The sequence below is a fragment of the Geotrypetes seraphini genome, chromosome 8, assembly GCF_902459505.1.
Source record: "Geotrypetes seraphini chromosome 8, aGeoSer1.1, whole genome shotgun sequence".
NCBI lineage: Eukaryota > Metazoa > Chordata > Amphibia > Gymnophiona > Dermophiidae > Geotrypetes > Geotrypetes seraphini.
In genome coordinates, this window is record NC_047091.1 from 103,928,208 (window position 1) to 103,946,782 (window position 18,575).

General features: G+C 44.0%; 2 protein-coding genes across 2 annotated transcripts; one reads left to right on the top strand and one right to left on the bottom strand.

Moving 5' to 3' along the window:
* Positions 1 to 16,533: 16,533 nt before the first annotated feature.
* On the bottom strand, positions 16,534 to 17,778 carry LOC117364481 (histone H2A.J). The gene has a single exon (XM_033953700.1). The coding sequence runs from the start codon at positions 17,754 to 17,756 to the stop codon at positions 17,364 to 17,366; it is 393 nt and encodes a 130-aa protein (XP_033809591.1). The 5' UTR covers positions 17,757 to 17,778; the 3' UTR covers positions 16,534 to 17,363.
* A 217-nt stretch (positions 17,779 to 17,995) lies between these two features.
* Positions 17,996 to 18,530, top strand: LOC117364485 (histone H2B-like). The gene has a single exon (XM_033953703.1). The coding sequence runs from the start codon at positions 18,086 to 18,088 to the stop codon at positions 18,464 to 18,466; it is 381 nt and encodes a 126-aa protein (XP_033809594.1). The 5' UTR covers positions 17,996 to 18,085; the 3' UTR covers positions 18,467 to 18,530.
* The last annotated feature ends 45 nt before the right edge of the window (positions 18,531 to 18,575 follow it).

Genomic DNA, 18,575 nt, shown 5'->3' on the forward strand with positions numbered 1-18,575 from the left:
GTCACTCCTGCTCTGCTGCAGTCGCTTCGCTGCTGGATGCTCTCTTCCAATCTTTCCAGAGGTTTGCTGTTTCACATGCCTACCCATCAGAAGGTCCTCACGACCAACTCCTTGAACTATGCTTGGGGGGCTCATCTGGACGGTCTCCGCACCCAGGGCTGTTGGACGAGTGTGGATCATCTGTGCCATATCAATCTCCTGGAACTCAGGACGTTTTTCAATGCTCTCACTGCTTTTCAGCATCTGCTTCACGACATGGTGGTCCTCATCCGTACGGACAATCAGGTCGCCATGTATTATGTCAACAAGCAGGGAGGCACGGGATCGGCCTCCCTCTGTCAGGAAGCTCTGAAAGTTTGGGATTGGGTGATTCGCCACAACGCCTTCCTCAAAGCTGTCTACATTCAGGGGGCGGACAATACCTTGGTGGACAACTTGAGTCGTCTTCTCCAGCCTCACGAATGGGCTCTCCATTCCACGCCCCTTCATCAAATCTTCTCCCTGTGGGGAACGCCTCAAATAGACCTCTTTGCAGCTCCCCACAACTTCAAACTGCCTAAGTTCTGCTCCAGGATCTACACTCCTCATCGTCTCGAGGCAGATGCTTTTCTTCTGGACTGGGGGAATCTTTTTCTGTATGCGTTTCCTCCGTTTCCTCTCATTCAGAAGACTCTGGTCAAGCTCAAGTCCGATCGGGCCACCATGATTCTGATTGCTCCTCGGTGGCCCAGGCAACCTTGGTACTCCCTTCTTCTGCAACTCAGCCGCAGGGAGCCCGTCCTTCTACCAGTGTTTCCATCTCTGCTTACGCAGCATCAGGGATCTCTGCTTCATCCCAACCTGTAGTTTCTACACCTGACAGCTTGGTTCCTCTTAGCGTAACTCCCCTTCAGTTTTCACCAGCTGTGCGGGATGTTTTGGAAGCTTCAAGGAAGCCTGCTACTAGACAATGCTATTCCCAGAAATGGACTAGATTCTCTACTTGGTGTTTTTCTCAGCACAAGGAGCCTCAACATGCCCCCTTGTCCTCTGTTTTGGACTATCTTTTGCACTTGTCTCAATCTGGCCTCAAGTCTACATCGATTAGAGTCCATCTTAGTGCAATTGCTGCTTTCCACCAGCCTCTTCAAGGGAAACCTCTTTCTGCATATCCTGTGGTTTCCAGATTCATGAAAGGACTTTTCCATGTCAATACTCCCCTCAAACCGCCTCCAGTGGTTTGGGACCTCAATGTTGTTCTTTCTCAGCTTATGAAGCCTCCATTTGAACCTCTTAACAAGGCTCCTCTGAAATTTCTCACTTGGGAAGTGGTGCTTCTCATTGGCCTCACTTCTGCTCGTCGAGTGAGTGAACTTCAAGCATTGGTTGCGGATCCGCCCTTTACAGTGTTTCATCATGACAAGATGGTCCTTCGCACTCATCCCAAATTCCTCCCCAAGGTGGTCTCGGAATCAATCCATTGTTCTTCCTGTGTTTTTTCCGAAGCCGCATTCTCATCCTGGAGAATCAGCTCTTCACACTTTGGAACGCATCAAGCCTCGCAGAACTGCTCCTCAACTTTTCATCTCCTTTGATCCGAACAAGTTGGGACGCCCTATCTCTAATCGCACCATCTCCAACTGGATGGCGGCTTGTATCTCTTTCTGCTATGCCTAGGCTGGATTACCCCTTCACAGTAAAGTCACAGCCCATAAGGTCAGAGCATTGACAGCATCTGTAGCTTTCCTCAGATCAACACCGATTGAGGAGATTTGTAAAGCTGCCACTTGGTCCTCGGTTCATACCTTCACCTCACACTATTGTCCGGATACCTTCTCCAGATGGGATGGACAGTTTGGCCAAACAGTGTTACAAAATTTATTCTCCTAAGTTGCCAACTTTCCCGCCATCCCATTGTGGTTAGCTTGGAGGCCACCCACTAGTGAGAATACCTGCCTGCTTGTCCTGGAATAAAGCAATGTTACTCACCGTAATAGTTGTTATCCAGGGACAGCAGGCAGCTATTCTCACGTCCCACCCACCTCCCCTGGGTTGGCTTCTCTGCTAGCTATCTGAACTGAGGAGACACGCCCGGTGCATCGGGCGGGAAGGCACACGCGCATGCGCGGTGTGGGCAACTCAAAACTTCTAAAAGTTTCTACAAGCAAGTATGCTTGTGAGATGTCCGCATCGGGGCTCCATTGGATGACGTCATCCACTAGTGAGAATAGCTGCCTGCTGTCCCTGAATAACAACTGTTACGGTAAGTAATATTGCTTTTTGTATGCATCCTCAGGTGATCTTCACCCTGATTTGGAGAAACGGGCAGGTTTCTGCTGGTTCTCCTGCCTTAGCAGTGAGTCTTAATTTGCTGCCGGGGTTGGGGGGGGGGTTCCCCAGATTTTCTGTTAGCCTTGTGCAATGCTTATCTTCAGGTGGCTGAGGGATCCTGTTTCCTCCCCGGGGTCTTGGGTTTTTTGGTGAGTCTTTCATCCTTTATGTCCACCCCCTTCAGCCCACCTCAGCGCTGATTCCTACCCTGTTCCCCCAGCTTTGTCCTAACGACCGAGGGTCTCATGGGACATTTATTTTCTGTTTGGGGAAGCATTTTCGCTTGATGAGGACTTGAACTCCTTGGTGGACCCCCAAGATCCTCTTGGGACAGATGCCACTATCGGGAGTTTTATGTAGCTGCCAGCTGGTGAGGATGCGTCGGTGGTGCACATTTTTCAGCAGAAAGCTTCAGGAGCTTATTCAGGTTTTGTTGGAGCTTATTCAGGTTTCAGGAGCTTATTCAGATTTTGCGTTTTGAGGAGAAACCAATGGAGCCCCCATGTGTGGTGGACCCCCTGCTTCAGGGGATCCACTTGGCCTATGCAATGGAAGGCACCAGAAACATCTTTTCATTTTGCGCAGTCTATGACCCGCCTATATCCCATCCCATAGGGGGTATGGTACCTTGAAGTCACCTGTTGTGGATGCGTTGGTCTTGGCCATCGCACGTCAGCATAGGGTGCCGGTTGACGACGGCTCGGCTATGTGGGACTCTGAGTATCGTAGGATAGAGTCTTTTCTTAAGCAGTGTTGTGATGTGGCTGCCCTGTGGTCCAGGTGGCGATGTATGGTGGTCTAGATGCTCAGTCTTGTCCTTGACTTGGAGCAAAATGACTGGTCATTGGTGGATTAGAATGTGGCTAAGATTGAGATGGGTGCTTCATATCTCTCAGATGCCATGCATGATTTGCTGCAGGCTTCAGCCAAGTCCATGGCTCTCGGTGTGTCCATTGAGGGTGGCTCAGCCTTGGGGAACTGAGGAGCATAGGTTAGAGTCGCTCCTTAAGCATAATTTTGATGTCACTGTTCTTGTCCATATGGCAATGTGTGGCGGTCTGGTAGCTTGGGCTTGTTTTTGGTGGACCAAGCGTGTCCTTGACCGAGTCTAGTCTGATGACTGGTCCTTGGTGGAACAGGAAGTAGCCAAAATTGAGATGGGTGCTTCTTATCTCTCTGATGCCATGTATGACCTGTTGGCATCGGCCAAATGCAAAGCTCGTAGTATGGCTGCTCATAGTACCTTGTGGCTCCGGGATTGGTCAGCGGATGCAGCATCCAAGACTAAACTTACAAAATTTCCATTTCTGGGATCTTTCTTGTTTAGCAAAGATCTGGATAAGTTGGTTCAGACCTTGACTGACTCTAAGGTGCCCTCGTATTCCTGAGGACCGTGCTTGCTCGCCTGGGGGGGAGGGTTTGTGATTTTGTCGTTACTGCCCTGGTTGAGGGGCATCGGCTTTTCCTTCCACCTGGTCTTCCCGGGGCCGGTTCAGCACATGCAGTCCTTTCAAGGGGCCTGCCAGGTAGAGAAAGACTCCTTCAGCCCCTCTACTACCCGTCCAGCACAATGACTCTTTGTGGGCCCTTCCCCTGGTACCGGTGGGCAGCTGATTGTGGGAGTTTTACCAGGGGTGGGCCACTATCACGACAGATCAGTGGGTCCTGGAGATGTTTCGGGATGGATATGCTCTGGAGTTTGCCTGATTCTTGCCGGATAGTTTCCTCTTGTCAGGCCACTTGAAAACAGGCTTTTCATCAGACCCTACAGCAGTTGCTCGACCTCAAAGCTGTAGTATCCGTGCCTCCTTGGGAGTTTTACACCGACAGGTATTCCATTTACTTTATGGTGCCCAAGAAAGAGGGGTCATTTCAGCCCATCTTGGATCTGAAGGGAGTCAACAGGGTACTCTGGGTTCCCTCTGAAGACCCTGAAATCTAATTCTGGTGGTTCAGCCGGGGAATTCCTGACCTCTCGATCTGACGGAGGCCTACCTGCATGTTCCAATGTGGGCTTCCCATCAGCGGTTCCTTCGCTTTGCGATCTTGGGAAAGCACTATCAGATTTTGAACTTCCTTTTGGTCTGGCTTCGGTTCTGCAGATGTTCACCAAATTTATGTTGGTCGTGGCAGCGGCTTTATGTAAGGAGGGCATTCTGGTTCATCACTATCTGAACAACTGGTTGATACAAGCGAAATCTTTGCAGTAGGGGAGCTATACAAAGTTTGAATCATTTGCATAAATCCCAAACCTATACCAAACCAATCCATTGTTTGATACATAAAGGTCCATTCCACATGATCAAATGCCTTCTCTGCATCCAAGGAGACAGAGAAAGCAGGATCTTCCATAGCTTTTGTTAAATTTAACATATGAAAAGCCAATCTGGAATTATTAGAATACCTCTGAGCAACGAACCTCATTTGGTGCATACCAATTATATGTGGAAGAATTTTAGCCAAGCATAAAGCCAGTAACTTAGCCAGTAATTTAGCATCCACATTAATTAAATAGGCCTGTAGTTTGAAACCAACATAGGATTTTTATTTGGCTTCGGCAACTATAATTAACGATTCTGCCATAGTACCTATAATGCAACCTTTAGTCAGTTGAGCCTGATATAAATTTAATAGATGGGTAATAGGGTAATTTGAAATGACTTATAGAACTCTACAGTGAAACTATCACCACCTGGAGTGGATCCAATTCTAAGAGACTTCAACACTTTGTAATTATTTTAGCGATATAGACACTTCAAGACTTCCTTTTATATGTTCGGGAATTTTCGGTCCCTTGATTTTAAAAATTCTAAACCTTCTAATTCCTTATTTGAATAAGGCTTGGAAAAATATAAAGCTTTATAAAATTTCAAGAATCGTTGTAAAATAGATCCAATTTGAGAATGGGAATCTCATCTTTGACCGCATCAATTTTAACCTTTCTTTTCTTTGCCTTGTGATAATTTGCCAATAATCTTCCCACCTTATTTGAGTTTCCATAATACAAGGCCTGCTGAGAAAACAAATCTTTCCTGACCAACTGCGAATAAATCTTGTTGTACTTACATTTAACTTTTAATATTCCTGCAGAGTTGCTTGTTCCCGTTTTTCAGCCAATTTTAACTCTAAAACTTTAATTTCATGTTCCAAATTTGAAAATTCTCTTTTTAACTGTTTCCTAACATTTGCTGAATATGAAATAATTTGTCCCCTCATGGTTGCCTTAAAAGCATCCCATAATGTTTCTAATGAGATTTCCTCTGAAGCATTAATTTGGAAATATTCATTTTCAATTGAAATTCTTCAAGAAAGTTTGGATCTGCAAGCAGTGTATTATTAAATCTCCACACAGGTCTACTACAATCTTGCTAAGCAAATTTAAACTCAATCCAAACTCCACCATGACAAAATGATTTGTTACTTGCTGCACTAATTGATCTGAAACAAAAATATAATCTATTGTTGAAAATGATTTATGAACCTGGGAGCAAAAGTAAAATTCCCGTACATTAAAATGAAGGATCCACCATATATCTTTTAAACCACAAGATTGTACAATATTTTCTAAACCCAATGACTTCATAATCTTGCTAGGTTTTTAATCTATGAATGGATCCATTACAGTGTTAAAATCTCCTGCCACTACTAAATTAGAAGCAGCCAGTGGTAGAATCAACTTTTGTAAATTTTTTAAAAATTCAATTTGACTTGAATTAGGAACATATACATTAAATAGCGCCAGTGTATTTATTTCCCAAGCTCATATTCACATGTAACCATCTTCCTAAAGGATCTGAAGCAACCAATTTAAACGTAGCTGAACATTTTTTTATGCACCAGAATTGCTACCCCAGCCTTCTTTCCTACAGCAGGGGCAAAAAAGCAATGCTTTACCCACCCCCCTCTAATTTTTTTTTCTACATTCGACAGGTGTGTTTCTTAGAGCATATATCGGCATTCTGTTTCATGAAATAAAGCATTTTCTTCCTTTTTATTGGATGATCGAGGCCATTAACATTTAACGAAAACATTTTTAAATCCATTATAATATTTTAATAAAAAGGAACAAAAAGAAATACCACCATATCAGTAAATTTATATTTCCCCTGCACATCGTTTCAAGTTTATTAGGATTTTATATACCGCCTATCAAGGTTATCTAAGCGGTTTTTACAATCAGGTACTCAAGCATTTTCCCTCTCTGTCCTGGTGGGCTCACAATCTATCTAACGTACCTGGGGCTATGGAGGATTAAGTGACTTGCCCAGGGTCACAAGGAGCAGCGCGGGGTTTGAACCCACAACCCCAAGGTGCTGAGGCTGTAGATCCAACCACTGCGCCACACACTCCCCTAATTATAAAAAACCCTCCCCCCCTTCCCCTCCCCAAATGAAATGACTACCTTGGAGCATGCATAGGATTAGCAATCACAATATTCCCTCCCCCATGCCACTGTACCTCTTCCCAAAATCAAAACCTTCAAAGAAATAACCCCTACCTTAATAATGTGAATAATTGCTAATGTAATATCTTCGTACACATTTATGGAATTAAAATCCTACATCAATACATTTGATAACTCCATACTCTCTGACCTGCTAGATTATCTGAATCTACAGAGAAAAAACAATAAAAGCATGTCTATGAACAACATAACAGATAAACATCATATATATATATACACAAATGACCCAAAAACAATAAACCTATAAAGAACTCTTCTGTATTACAGATGAAATTAATTTCCATTCCATTGAGCCCAACAGACACCTTTGTAAAATCCTCGGGAACCCTTTTTTTTCCAGTAACTCCATCTGCATTATCCAAGTTTGGAAGATATGTTTTTTTATTTACTTCTTCAGCATGACTATAAGTTTTCTTAAGACAAAGTCTCCAGGATTGACACACTGTCAATAACTTCCTCATCTTGTATATCTTCAATTTCATCCAATTTCAGACAACAGGAACTTGAACTTTATTTTGTGTAACAAGCAAATCAGCATTAAGAACCTTGTAGCCATACTTCTTCATTTGTTATCCATTCTAAATAGACATTGGTTCCGTCTTTGACAAAAAATCCTTTAGTTTCTCATGATCATCAAAATGTAATGTTTTATTTCCACATGTAACTCTCATCGTTGCTGGATAGTATAAGCCTGTGGGCCCCAACCCTGTCCTGGAGGACCACCAGGCCAATCGGGTTTTCAGGCTAGCCCTAAATGAATAAGCATGAGAGAGATTAGCATATAATGGAAGTGACAGGTATGCAAATCTGCTTCATGCATATTCATTAGGGCTATCCATAAAACCCGTTTGGCTTGGTGGTCCTCCAGGACAGGGTTGGGGATCACTGGTATAAGCCATATGTGATCCCTTTTTCTCTCATCTGTGGCCATAGCACAGGGATTGGCAATTCAGGTCAAGAGCCGGAGCCAGGTCAGGTTTTCAGGATATCCACAATAAATATGCATGAGATAAATTTGCATCTGAAGGAGGCAGTGCATGCAAATCCATCTCATACATATTCATTGTGGATGTCCTGAAAACCTGACCTGACCTGGCTCTGGTTCTCGAGGACCGGAATTGCCACCCCTGCCTTAGCATAAGGAACTGCTTCCTGGTGTTTGCAAAATCCGGCACCAGCATCAACTTAGAACCCTTGTAGTTCAAATTTCTATCAGCTTTAGCCAGCTTCAATATCTCTGCTGGAAGTGTAGTAATCTAAAAATTAATGGTCTTGGGCTCACTTGGTTTGCTGACCGCCTTGTTGGAATCCTGTGAGCTCATTCGATTTCCAACAGGCTTTTTGAATTTAACTAACAATTTAGGTAAAAGGCTTTCTAAAAACTGGATAGTATTCCCCTTCTTCTAAGCCTTCTGCCAATCCAATAATTCTTATGTTTCTTCTTCCCCTGTTTTCTTAATCTTCAAGTTGTTTCTTCATTTCTTGTATAGTTTGTCCTTTTTACACTGCTGCACACTAAGTTCAGTCTGTTTCACTCTTATCTCCAAATGTGAAACTGGTTTGCAATCTCCATTTGTTTAGTTAAGTTCACCACTTCTTTCACCTCCATAAATTGACCTGCATTTTCCTGAAGCATTTGTTTTATGTTTAGCAGTTCTGCCATTACATCCATATTATCAGATATTTCTGCAGCATCCTTAAGGAAAGGCACTTTCGATGGTGTCAGCTGGTCATGTTTTACATGTTTCGCAATCCTTCCCACTGCGAATGCCGTCTCCAATTTCATGTGATGTGCGATTCTTTTACTTCGCTCACTATTTTAGGGGAAGAAAAAGCTCTGACAAACTTGACAAATTTCCTGCCTTTTCCTGGGTTTGAGGAACTCTGCGGTTAAGCCTCCATCTTGTGCGCTGCCAAGCCATGCCCCCCATATATGTATATTTTAATGTATTGATTTGGAATGAAAAATTAATAAAGATTTATATGTACAGTGGAACCTTGGTTTACGAGCATAATTCATTCCAGAAGCATGCTCATAAACCAAAATACTCGTATATCAAAGCGAGTTTCCCCGTAGGAACTAAGGGAAACTCGCTTGATTCGTTCCCACCCACCCCCATCTCCCGAGGCCAGCGGCAGTGCTCTACACCCCCAAGAACCGGCATTGCTCCCCCTGCTCATGAAGGCCCCCCGCGTGATCCGCTATTACCCCACTCATGCCCCCTCCCGGCGATCCGGCACCCCCCCCCCCCGCTCATGTCACACCCCCCCACCGCGATCCAACATGCCCCAGGCACCCACCCACCTGATCACATTCCTTACCCCCATTTGGCACCGGCACCAACGCACAGGACATGCCGGTGCCCGAAGATCTGTCTTCTTCATGCTGGGCCTTGAGCATCTGCTCATGCTCAAGGCCTTCGGGTTCCCAAGAATCTCGGAGAGAATGGGAACTCGAAGGCCTTGAGCATGCGCAGATGCTCAAGGCCCAGCGCGAAGAAGAAGGCAGATCTTTGGGCACCAGCTCATCCTGTGCATTGGTGCCGGTGCCAAATGGGGGTAAGGAATGTGATTGGGTGGGTGCCTGGGGCATGCCGGATTGCGGTGTGTGTGTGGGGGGGGGGGGCGCTCGTAAATTGAGGCATGCTCGGTTTCTGAGGCGCCGATTTTGTGAATGTTTTGGCTCATCTTGTAAAACTCGCAAACCGGTGCACTCGTAAACCGAGGTACCACTGTGTGTGTATATATATATATATATATATATATATATATATACATACACTAGCCCGTTACATTAACAGGTGCTAGAATATATGTCTGTCTTTTTCTGTCTCTCTCCCTGTCTTATTTTTGTTTCTCTCTCCTGCTTTCTTTCTGTCTGTCTCGCTATCTGCCCCTGTGTATTTCTTCCTTTCTGTCTCCCTCCCGCTGTCTTTCTTTATATCTGTCTCTCTCCCTGCCCCCTATGCAGCAGCATTCCCTCCCCCTCCATTTCCCTGTGCAGTTTGGGAGGGTTTTTTTTTTTTTTGGGGGGGGGGGGTTTCAAGATGGTGCCTGGTTAGATTTTAGGTTGTGTTGCCTCCCACCCTTTTTTTTTTTTTTTTGTTACAGCAATCTCGAACAAAGAAAAGGCAAACTTGTTAAAGAAAATTAAAGCAATAAATTGTGTACAGTGAGTGCTGCAAGAAAACGTTCAAGCCTTTTGTTAGAGCTGAATATGTAAAACCGCACAAATCATCTTGAAGTGCAGTGCAACAGCTATAGAACAGCAAAAACCATCTCCCACAGGTGAATTTCGACCAGACAGATCAGTGTGGAGTCCGGGCTTTTTTTAATTTTGAAGTTGCCATGGTGGCTATCATCAGTCGCAGCGGTGCGAGGTGGAGAGTAGGGGGGCCCGATGCCTTGCGCGCTTTTGCCGCTTCCGCTGGCTTCTTAGCCCTTTTTGGGGTCTGCCCTCCGCCGACAGCCCTCCTCCCAGCAGCCGCCACTCAGCGCGTCCTGGAAGCGCACATGCGCACTCGTGACGCCACATCCTGACAGATCAGATCTCAGGGAACACGCAGCGTGAGTGCGCATGCGCGCTTAGCGTTTTATTATATATATATGTGTATATGTTTCCTTCATGCTTAATAGATATTAATTTAAACACTACATTGATATATCCTGATTTTTAAATGGGTGAGCAGAGTGAAGAGTTGTATACGGCACATGTTCTATATCTCAAATACCAGAACTGCTAGGAGAAAAGTGTGATTTCTTGGATCAGCAGGTCAGATATACCCAGAAACAGGTCTAACATTTGAGGCGCCAAAATGAGTCTAGTTCCAGTAATAGGTTAGCATGTCTACATAGCTCATGAGCTCTTACCACCTAGAAATTAGAGCCTCTTTAACAAAGCTGCAGCAAACACACCAAAGCCCATTCAATTCTACAAGCTTCGGTGCGTTTACCATGGTAGCATTGCTACGAGGGCTTTGTAAAAGGGGCACTAGGTGCGAGAGAGAGCAATAGGGTGGTGGGCGTAGATATGATTAACCATTGCAGCCTTTAGGAATATTGTTTACTTATCTGTATTTTTCCTACCCTGGTATTTCATGGAAAATGTTTAATGAAGCTCAGTTGAGTTTCTATTCTAAATGTCAATCTGGGACCAAATAACCTCCCTGTTCAACCAGAGCCCCACCTCCTAACCCTATAATACTGCACCTGTTTTCAAAGTCATTGCTTACACACACACACACACACACACTTTCTCTCGTTATACATACATACTCTGATTCATCTGCATTCTAGGAATCAATAAATGATCAGTGCTTTAAAAAAGCTAACAGAGGTCTTTAAACATCTGTGAGCCCCAGCTCTCAGTGGCAAGGTTTGAAAAACCCGCCCTGTATAGTGATTGGTCAGACAAAAATTCCTTCCCTTTCCAGAAGCCTTTACAAATCATTCTTGCCAAGGTGTTGTTCGTGGGACGGAAAGTTTTTATTCCAAACCCTGTTTTCCCTAGACGGCTCAAAGCTATCACCTACCTAATTTTGCCTTCTGTTCTAAAACCCCATTGCTATTCCAATCTTTCTGGCTAAGTTATGTCTTTTTCTCGCCTTTCTTTGACCTCTTTCTACTACTAAAAGGTAAGACACTGCACACCTCTCAATTGCATAAATCATTTTTGAGAATCTATTACATTTTTGTCTCAGATACTTTAATTCAACAGGTTACAATCCTTTTGACGGATCATGCTGGAGTTTGGATTGAATATAAGTTTGGTGGAGAAGAAATTACAAGACCTGTTTGAAGATTATGGGCTCCTTTTATCAAGCCGCGCTAGCGGTTTAATGCGCATAATACCACGCGCTAAACTGCCGGCTGCACTAGCTGCTAACACCTCCCTTGAGCAGGCGGTAGTTTTTAGGCCAGCACGGGGGTTAATGCATGATGAAAAGTTGCACGCATTAACCCTGCTAGCGTGGCTTGATAAAAGGAGCCCTTAACATTGCTTGCAGATTCAACCTTTCTTGAGGAAATTCAAATAAAAATGAGTATTTCGACTCAATACCTCCGAGGAAATCTCGTTGGAAAACCTATGGGATGCTTTCAAAGCTACAATTAGAGGGCAAATAACTTCCTATTTGGCACATATTATAAAACAGTTAAAATTGGAATTTTCTAAATTGGAACAAATTATTTCAAATTTAGAATTACAATTGGCCTCAAAATGGGAGCATAATACTTTGAAGGCCCTTTTGAAAGCTAAATATAAATTTAATGAGATTTCCTCAAAATTGGCTAGGAAAGAATTGTTTTCTCAATAGGCTTTGTATTATGGAAACTCGAATAAAGCAGGAAGATTATTGGTTAATTATCTCAAAGCTAAAAAAAGGAAAAGATTAGAGATGAGATAGGTAAAATTCATTCTCAAATTGGACATATTTTAAACAATTTCTGGAATATTACAAAGCTTTATATTCTGAGCTTTATTCATATAAAGAAGTTGAAGGAACGGTCATGTGACGCTATGAGCTGCTGAGGACGCGTTCCTGCTCAGCTCCGGCGCCCCGATCCATCTTCACGAGCTTCGATCTGTTTCACAGCACCCTGGCCGCCCCGATTTGTGGCACAACGGATCCGGAACTAATGGATCAATATTTGACCCGCTCGCAAGAAGCGGCTCGCCCTCCCTCCACCCAAAAAACTCCGGCACGCTTGCAGCCTGGCGACAAGAAAATGGCGGCGGCCTCGGCCGCAGCGGTGTCTGTGCTAGCCGACACTGCTATTGCAGACATCCAGAAGGCAGTGGCACAGGTGCTCAGGCTGCAGCTTGAGACTTTAACAGCCCAAATGAATCGTTTGGAGCACCTCTTCACAGACACTGCGGCGCGCACTACAGAGTTGGAACAGCGGGTGTCTGCAGCGGAAGACTCTGTTAATTCCCATGAATTGGACTTAGCGGCCCTGCAGGAAACGGTACGCCTACAGGCTGACAAGCTGGACGACCTGGAAAATCGGTCGCGCCGGAATAATTTACGGTTTTTGGGTGTACCTGAAATAATTCCAGACGCGCGCCTTCTGGCTGAATTGAAGGGTTGGCTCGAGCTGGAATTTTCTGATGCTGTGGCGCCTGGCTCTTTCTGTTTGGAACGGGCCCATCGGGCCTGGCGCTCTTATCCGTTATCCCTTTTGGGGAAAATTGCCCTGTACAACATGATGGTGGTCCCTCAATGGCTTTATCTTTTTCAGACTTTACCTATTCTTTTACAGCATTGTCACTTGCGGCTTCATCACCGTTCCCTCTGCTCCTTTTTGTGGGGTGGTAAGCGGTCTCACATTCCCCTATCTTCTCTATCTTTACCAACTACACAGGGAGGACTTGGGCTGTTACATCTGGGTAGATTTAATGTGGCTTGTCAACTTAGGCATTTGAATGATTGGTTCTGTGCTACATCTTACTTTTCCGCTGCGGCAGTGGAGTGCAATTCCTTTGCTCCTTACCATTTCAGTTACTTACTTCATGTGAAATGCTTGCCCCCCCCGGCGGCAGCTTTATGGGGATTTATTTCTCCTTCCTTTACGTAAAATTTGGAGACAGCTTTGTACTCAATTAGCTCTTCGGTTTGATATGACACCGTGTCTACCCATTACTGGTAATGGTGATTTTCTCCCTGGTATGGGCTTGTACGCTCATCCCAGGTGGCCGGGGAGGGGCATGCATTACTTATTTCATGTTTTACAATCTGATGGCACGTTACAGTCTTTCCAGACGCTCTGTGATTCCTCTGCCTTGATGGCTGGGGATTGGTTTTCTTATGGACAATTGCAACATTATGTTCATTCCCTTCCTTGTTCGTCCCTAAGTGAAGATGTTCAGGGGAAGCTGTCCGAGGCCATCAGTCTCACTACTCAGATGCTCATCCCTCTACGATTTCATCATCGCTCTCTTCAGGAGATGGCTGGAGAATTGGATTATGCAGCTTTGGCTACTAAGTGGTCTGCGGACTTACAGTTCCCCATTTCTGAGGATATGGTAAAGCGTTGCATCCTTCATGGGACGAAATCCTTGGTCGCTGTGACTGAAAGGGAACGTTATTATAAATTTGTGATCCGGGCCTACTTTGCCCCTGTCCGAGCCTTTCATGCACATATTTGCCCAACTGATGCTTGCCCCAAGTGTGCGGCCCCTCGAGCTTCCTTGGGTCATATGTTTTGGCTGTGTCCAGGAGTTCGGGCTTTCTGGAGACGCCTTTGTCTTCATATAGCAACATTCTGGAATTGTACCTGGACTCCCACGACCACTTTTCTTTTCACCCTGAAGTTATCTTTGCATCCAATTCGTCCTTGCGCAACGGTATTTGTCCGGAAGGCCATCCTGGTGGGCATCAAAACCATACTTCAATGTTGGCTGTTGCCCAATACACCTACTGTTTCGCATTGGCGAACTCAGATGATCCACCTAGCGGGATGTGAACGCTTAGACATTGCTAATGTGGACTCTAGACGTGGTGCCCTGCATCTTCGCTGTTGGTTACCTTTCTGTTCGACTTTGACACCGACGGTGCGCAGCAGATTATTGAACTGATCTGTTGGCCTCTGAGTACTGTTCCCATGGGATGGGGTGGGTGGGTTGGGTGGGTGGGGTTTTGTTGGGGATTCCTGATTGTATTTGGATGGCTGTTTTCATGTATATTTTTTGAAACTAATAAACAGATTTAAACATAAAGAAGTTGAAGGTTTACAATTTTTGAAGTTAATTCATGGGCAAAAAATTTCTGAGCATATAAAAGAAAACTTTATGTCCCTATATCACTTAAGGAACTCCATGCAGCGTTGAAGTCCCTCAGAGTTGGGTCCGCTCCGGGTAGTGATGGGTTCACTGTGGAGTTTTTCAAATCATTTCAAATTACACTTTTACCACATCTAAATTTATATCAATCACAACTAACTAAAGGTTGTATTTCAGGTACTATGGCAGAATCTTTATTGTTTTGCCGAAGCCAAATAAAGATCCTATGTTGGTTTCAAATTACAGGCCTATTTCCTTAATGTGGCTGGAAAACTTTTGACTAAGCTACTGGCTTTAAGATTAGCCAAGGCTCTCCCATATATGATTGGTATGCACCAAACGGGTTTTGTTGCTCAAAGGCATTCTTCAAATAATACTAGATTGGCATTTCATATGTTAAATTTATAAAAAATAATAATGATCTGGCTTTCTCTGTCTCTGTATGTAGAGAAGGCCTTTGATCGTGGGGAATGGACTTTCATGTATCAAGCGATGGATTGGTTTAGTATAGGAGCTGGCTTTATTCAAATGATTCAAACCTTGTATAGTTCCCCTTGTGCCAGGCTATATATTAATGATACATTTTCTGAACATTTTTGTCTGGAGAGAGGAGTTAGACAACATTGTCCCTTATGTCCATTGCTTTTTGATATTGTTCTAGAACCCTTGTTGGCTATACAGGAGGCAAAGGAGATACAGGGGATTCCTTATGCAGGTCGGGAATATAAGAAATCTGCTTATGCAGATGATATCTTGCTTCATTTGAAGAATCCTGAATCCACCATCCCACATTTACTGGAATTGATAGATAGATTTGGCAAATTTTCTGGATATAAAATAAATTGGAGCAAATCGAAGGTTCTTCTGTTAAATGTACATTGTGCAAAAGGATTATTTGATCCTTTCCCCTTCCTTTGGAGGGAAGAGGGTATATAATATTTAGGTATCATGATTCAAAAAAACATTGGAAGACACTGTAACAGTAAATAAAACATCTTTATTGCTGAAAGTCAGAGAATTGTGTGAGCATTGGAACCCGTTACATCTTTCTTGGTGGAGGGGAGTCCAAACCATAAAAATTATGATTTTGTCTGTAGTTTGCTACCAAATGAGTATGTTGTGGGTTTATTTTCAAGGGTCCTTATATAAATAATTAAATGGTATTCTCATGAAATTTCTTTGGCTGGGTAAAACTGCTAGAATTGCTTTAGTATTTTTGCAAAAAACAATTGCGGTGGGTGGAGTAAATTTTCCAAATTTCTACAGATACCATCAAGCTTTTATTATGCAGCAGGGTAAGTATTGGTTCCCTCCTGAAGTCTTGGAACATCTCCCGGATTGACTTTATTTAGAATGGTAACTCCTATCCTCATTGCGAATGTGTCATATTTTAAGTATCAAATTACCTTGGATTTATAAGGACAATAGAAATTTATTCTCCACATGGCAAATGTTAAGATTTATCAATAACACCTATTCAGATTCATCAATCCACGTGTCAGTCCTTTTGGTTGAACTCCAATATTCAAATTGGCGAGTCTAAGATCATCTGGAAGCATTAGCTGCAGGCAGGTATAATATGCACGTTAGATGATGTGATATCAAATGGGAAAATGCTTGATTTTTCACAACTGCAACAATCATTCAGCATTTCAAAATCTCAAGCATATAAATGGTTGCAATTGAAGCAGGCCATTCAGAAGGGGCTCCCTGATTGGCAAAATCAGTATAGCTTGCCGGGCCTGTGCTTCCAGACAGATTTGCTAGGGCATCAGGCAGCCAAGTGGTATAAATTAATATCTGAATATTTGAATAAGAAACCAAAAACTAGTCTAAGACATTTGGAGCATTGAGACTAAGCAACAGTTTCTTCTACTCAATGGCCACGGATCTAGTCTTGGAGGATGAGATGTACAATGTCAGTGTCAATGAGACAGACTTGTTTTTTTTCTGTTGTATAGAATTTTTTTGACCCCTGGTCGTTTACAGAAGTTAGATAGTTCTAAATCTAATAGATGCTGGCACTGTCATCTTGATATAGGGACACTGGACTATCTACTGTGCTATTGTCTCTTGATAATTAAATTTTGAAGATCTATATGGGGTCAAATCATTATGATATTGGAAGTCCCATTATCTTTGTCGTATGATGTAATGTTGTTTGAACACTTAAAGTCCAAGAGCCCAATAACTACAAATAAAAATAGATTACTGCTCGTCATGATGAAAAATTGGGACAGGTTAAACTATACCTTTTGGTGGGAATCCTTATTGCTTATAAGTTGGAACATATGAATTTGTTACAATTGAGACACTATAAAAAAATTCAAAGAAATTTGGGATCCATTATCAAAATTTTGTTTGACTTGATCAGTAGTATTTCCCTTTGTTCGCTGTAGCATTTTTACAAATCCGGGGAGGAGGGGGAAGATATGTACTTATTAGTATTATTTGATTGTTCAGAGTGCTGTTTACTGTGTTAATTGCTTGATTATCTGTTGCCCTTTATGTTGGCTTTTAAAATGAATAAAGAATTTTTTTTTTTAAGACACTGCACACCTTGCCTCGTCTTCTTATAAGCTTAAGGTGTGCCAAAATACTACAACGATCGATGCAAGCTGCAAACATGGCTAGCCCATAGTTAACAAACATATGTCCACATAGTGCATTTAAGTTGCCGAGTTTACAACTAGTCTTTACAAAAGAAAAACGTGTTCATACAGCAAACTAGCACTTTATAAGATGAGAGTAGGTGGCTCTGAAAAGAGCCTTTGGGCTTCTTGCTGACGTCCTCTCACCGGGACAGCTTTACTTGCTCTTGGCCGCTTTGTGGCTTTCGGTTTTCTTGGGCAGTAGCACAGCCTGGATGTTGGGCAGGACGCCGCCCTGCGCGATGGTGACCTTCCCTAGCAGCTTATTCAATTCTTCATCGTTGCGGATGGCCAGCTGCAAATGCCTGGGGATGATGCGAGTCTTCTTGTTATCGCGCGCGGCATTGCCTGCCAGCTCTAAAATCTCAGCGGTCAGATACTCCAGCACCGCTGCCAGATAGACCGGAGCGCCGGCACCCACACGCTCTGCATAGTTGCCTTTCCTCAGCAGCCTGTGCACGCGCCCTACGGGGAACTGCAGCCCTGCCCGGGACGAGCGAGTCTTGGCCTTAGCCCGAACCTTTCCACCCTGCTTACCACGCCCGGACATCTCGTTACAAACCCCCTTCTAAAGATACAAAGAATCAAAAACGTCTCAGTTCTGGAGCTTTTATACGTTCTTCAAGCTTCGCTATCTCGTTTTTGATTGGTTGGACGAGTTCAGCTCCGCCTATGAGACTGATTATCCTCCAAGGTTTGCTCGCGGACCAATCCCAGTCTAGAAAGTAACCCTATCGCCAACGCTTAGCTGGGTCCAATAGCAAGGAAAGGCGCTCAGCAAGACGAATTTGCATAAGCATGCTATAAATAGAGCCATGGGTCGGAGATCACACTCTGTTATTTCCTCACTTTGAAGCTAAAAAGGCAGTGTAGGAAGCGATGCCTGAACCGGGCAAATCCGCTCCCGCAGCCAAAAAGGGCTCCAAGAAAGCGGTGAGCAAGACTCAGAAAAAAGATGGCAAGAAGCGCAGGAAACAGAGGAAGGAGACCTACGCTATCTACGTGTACAAGGTATTGAAGCAAGTTCATCCCGACACCGGCATTTCCTCCAAGGCCATGGGCATCATGAACTCCTTCGTGAGTGACATCTTTGAGCGCATCGCCGGGGAAGCCTCCCGCCTCGCTCATTACAACAAGCGTTCCACCATCACCTCCAGGGAGATCCAGACCGCAGTGCGCCTCCTGCTGCCCGGTGAACTGGCCAAACATGCCGTGTCCGAGGGCACCAAGGCAGTCACCAAGTACACCAGTTCCAAGTAATAGGGGGCTCGGCCTTCAGTCCTTGCAAAGCAAACTGAATCCAAAGGCTCTTTTCAGAGCCACCTACCTGCTACATACAAAGAGTTGGAGTTCTGTAGTTTATTGCTGC

Excerpts from the sequence above, each read along its gene's own strand:
- LOC117364481 (XM_033953700.1), bottom strand. The coding sequence starts at position 17,756 with ATGTCCGGGCGTGGTAAGCAGGGTGGAAAGGTTCGGGCTAAGGCCAAG.
- LOC117364485 (XM_033953703.1), top strand. The coding sequence starts at position 18,086 with ATGCCTGAACCGGGCAAATCCGCTCCCGCAGCCAAAAAGGGCTCCAAG.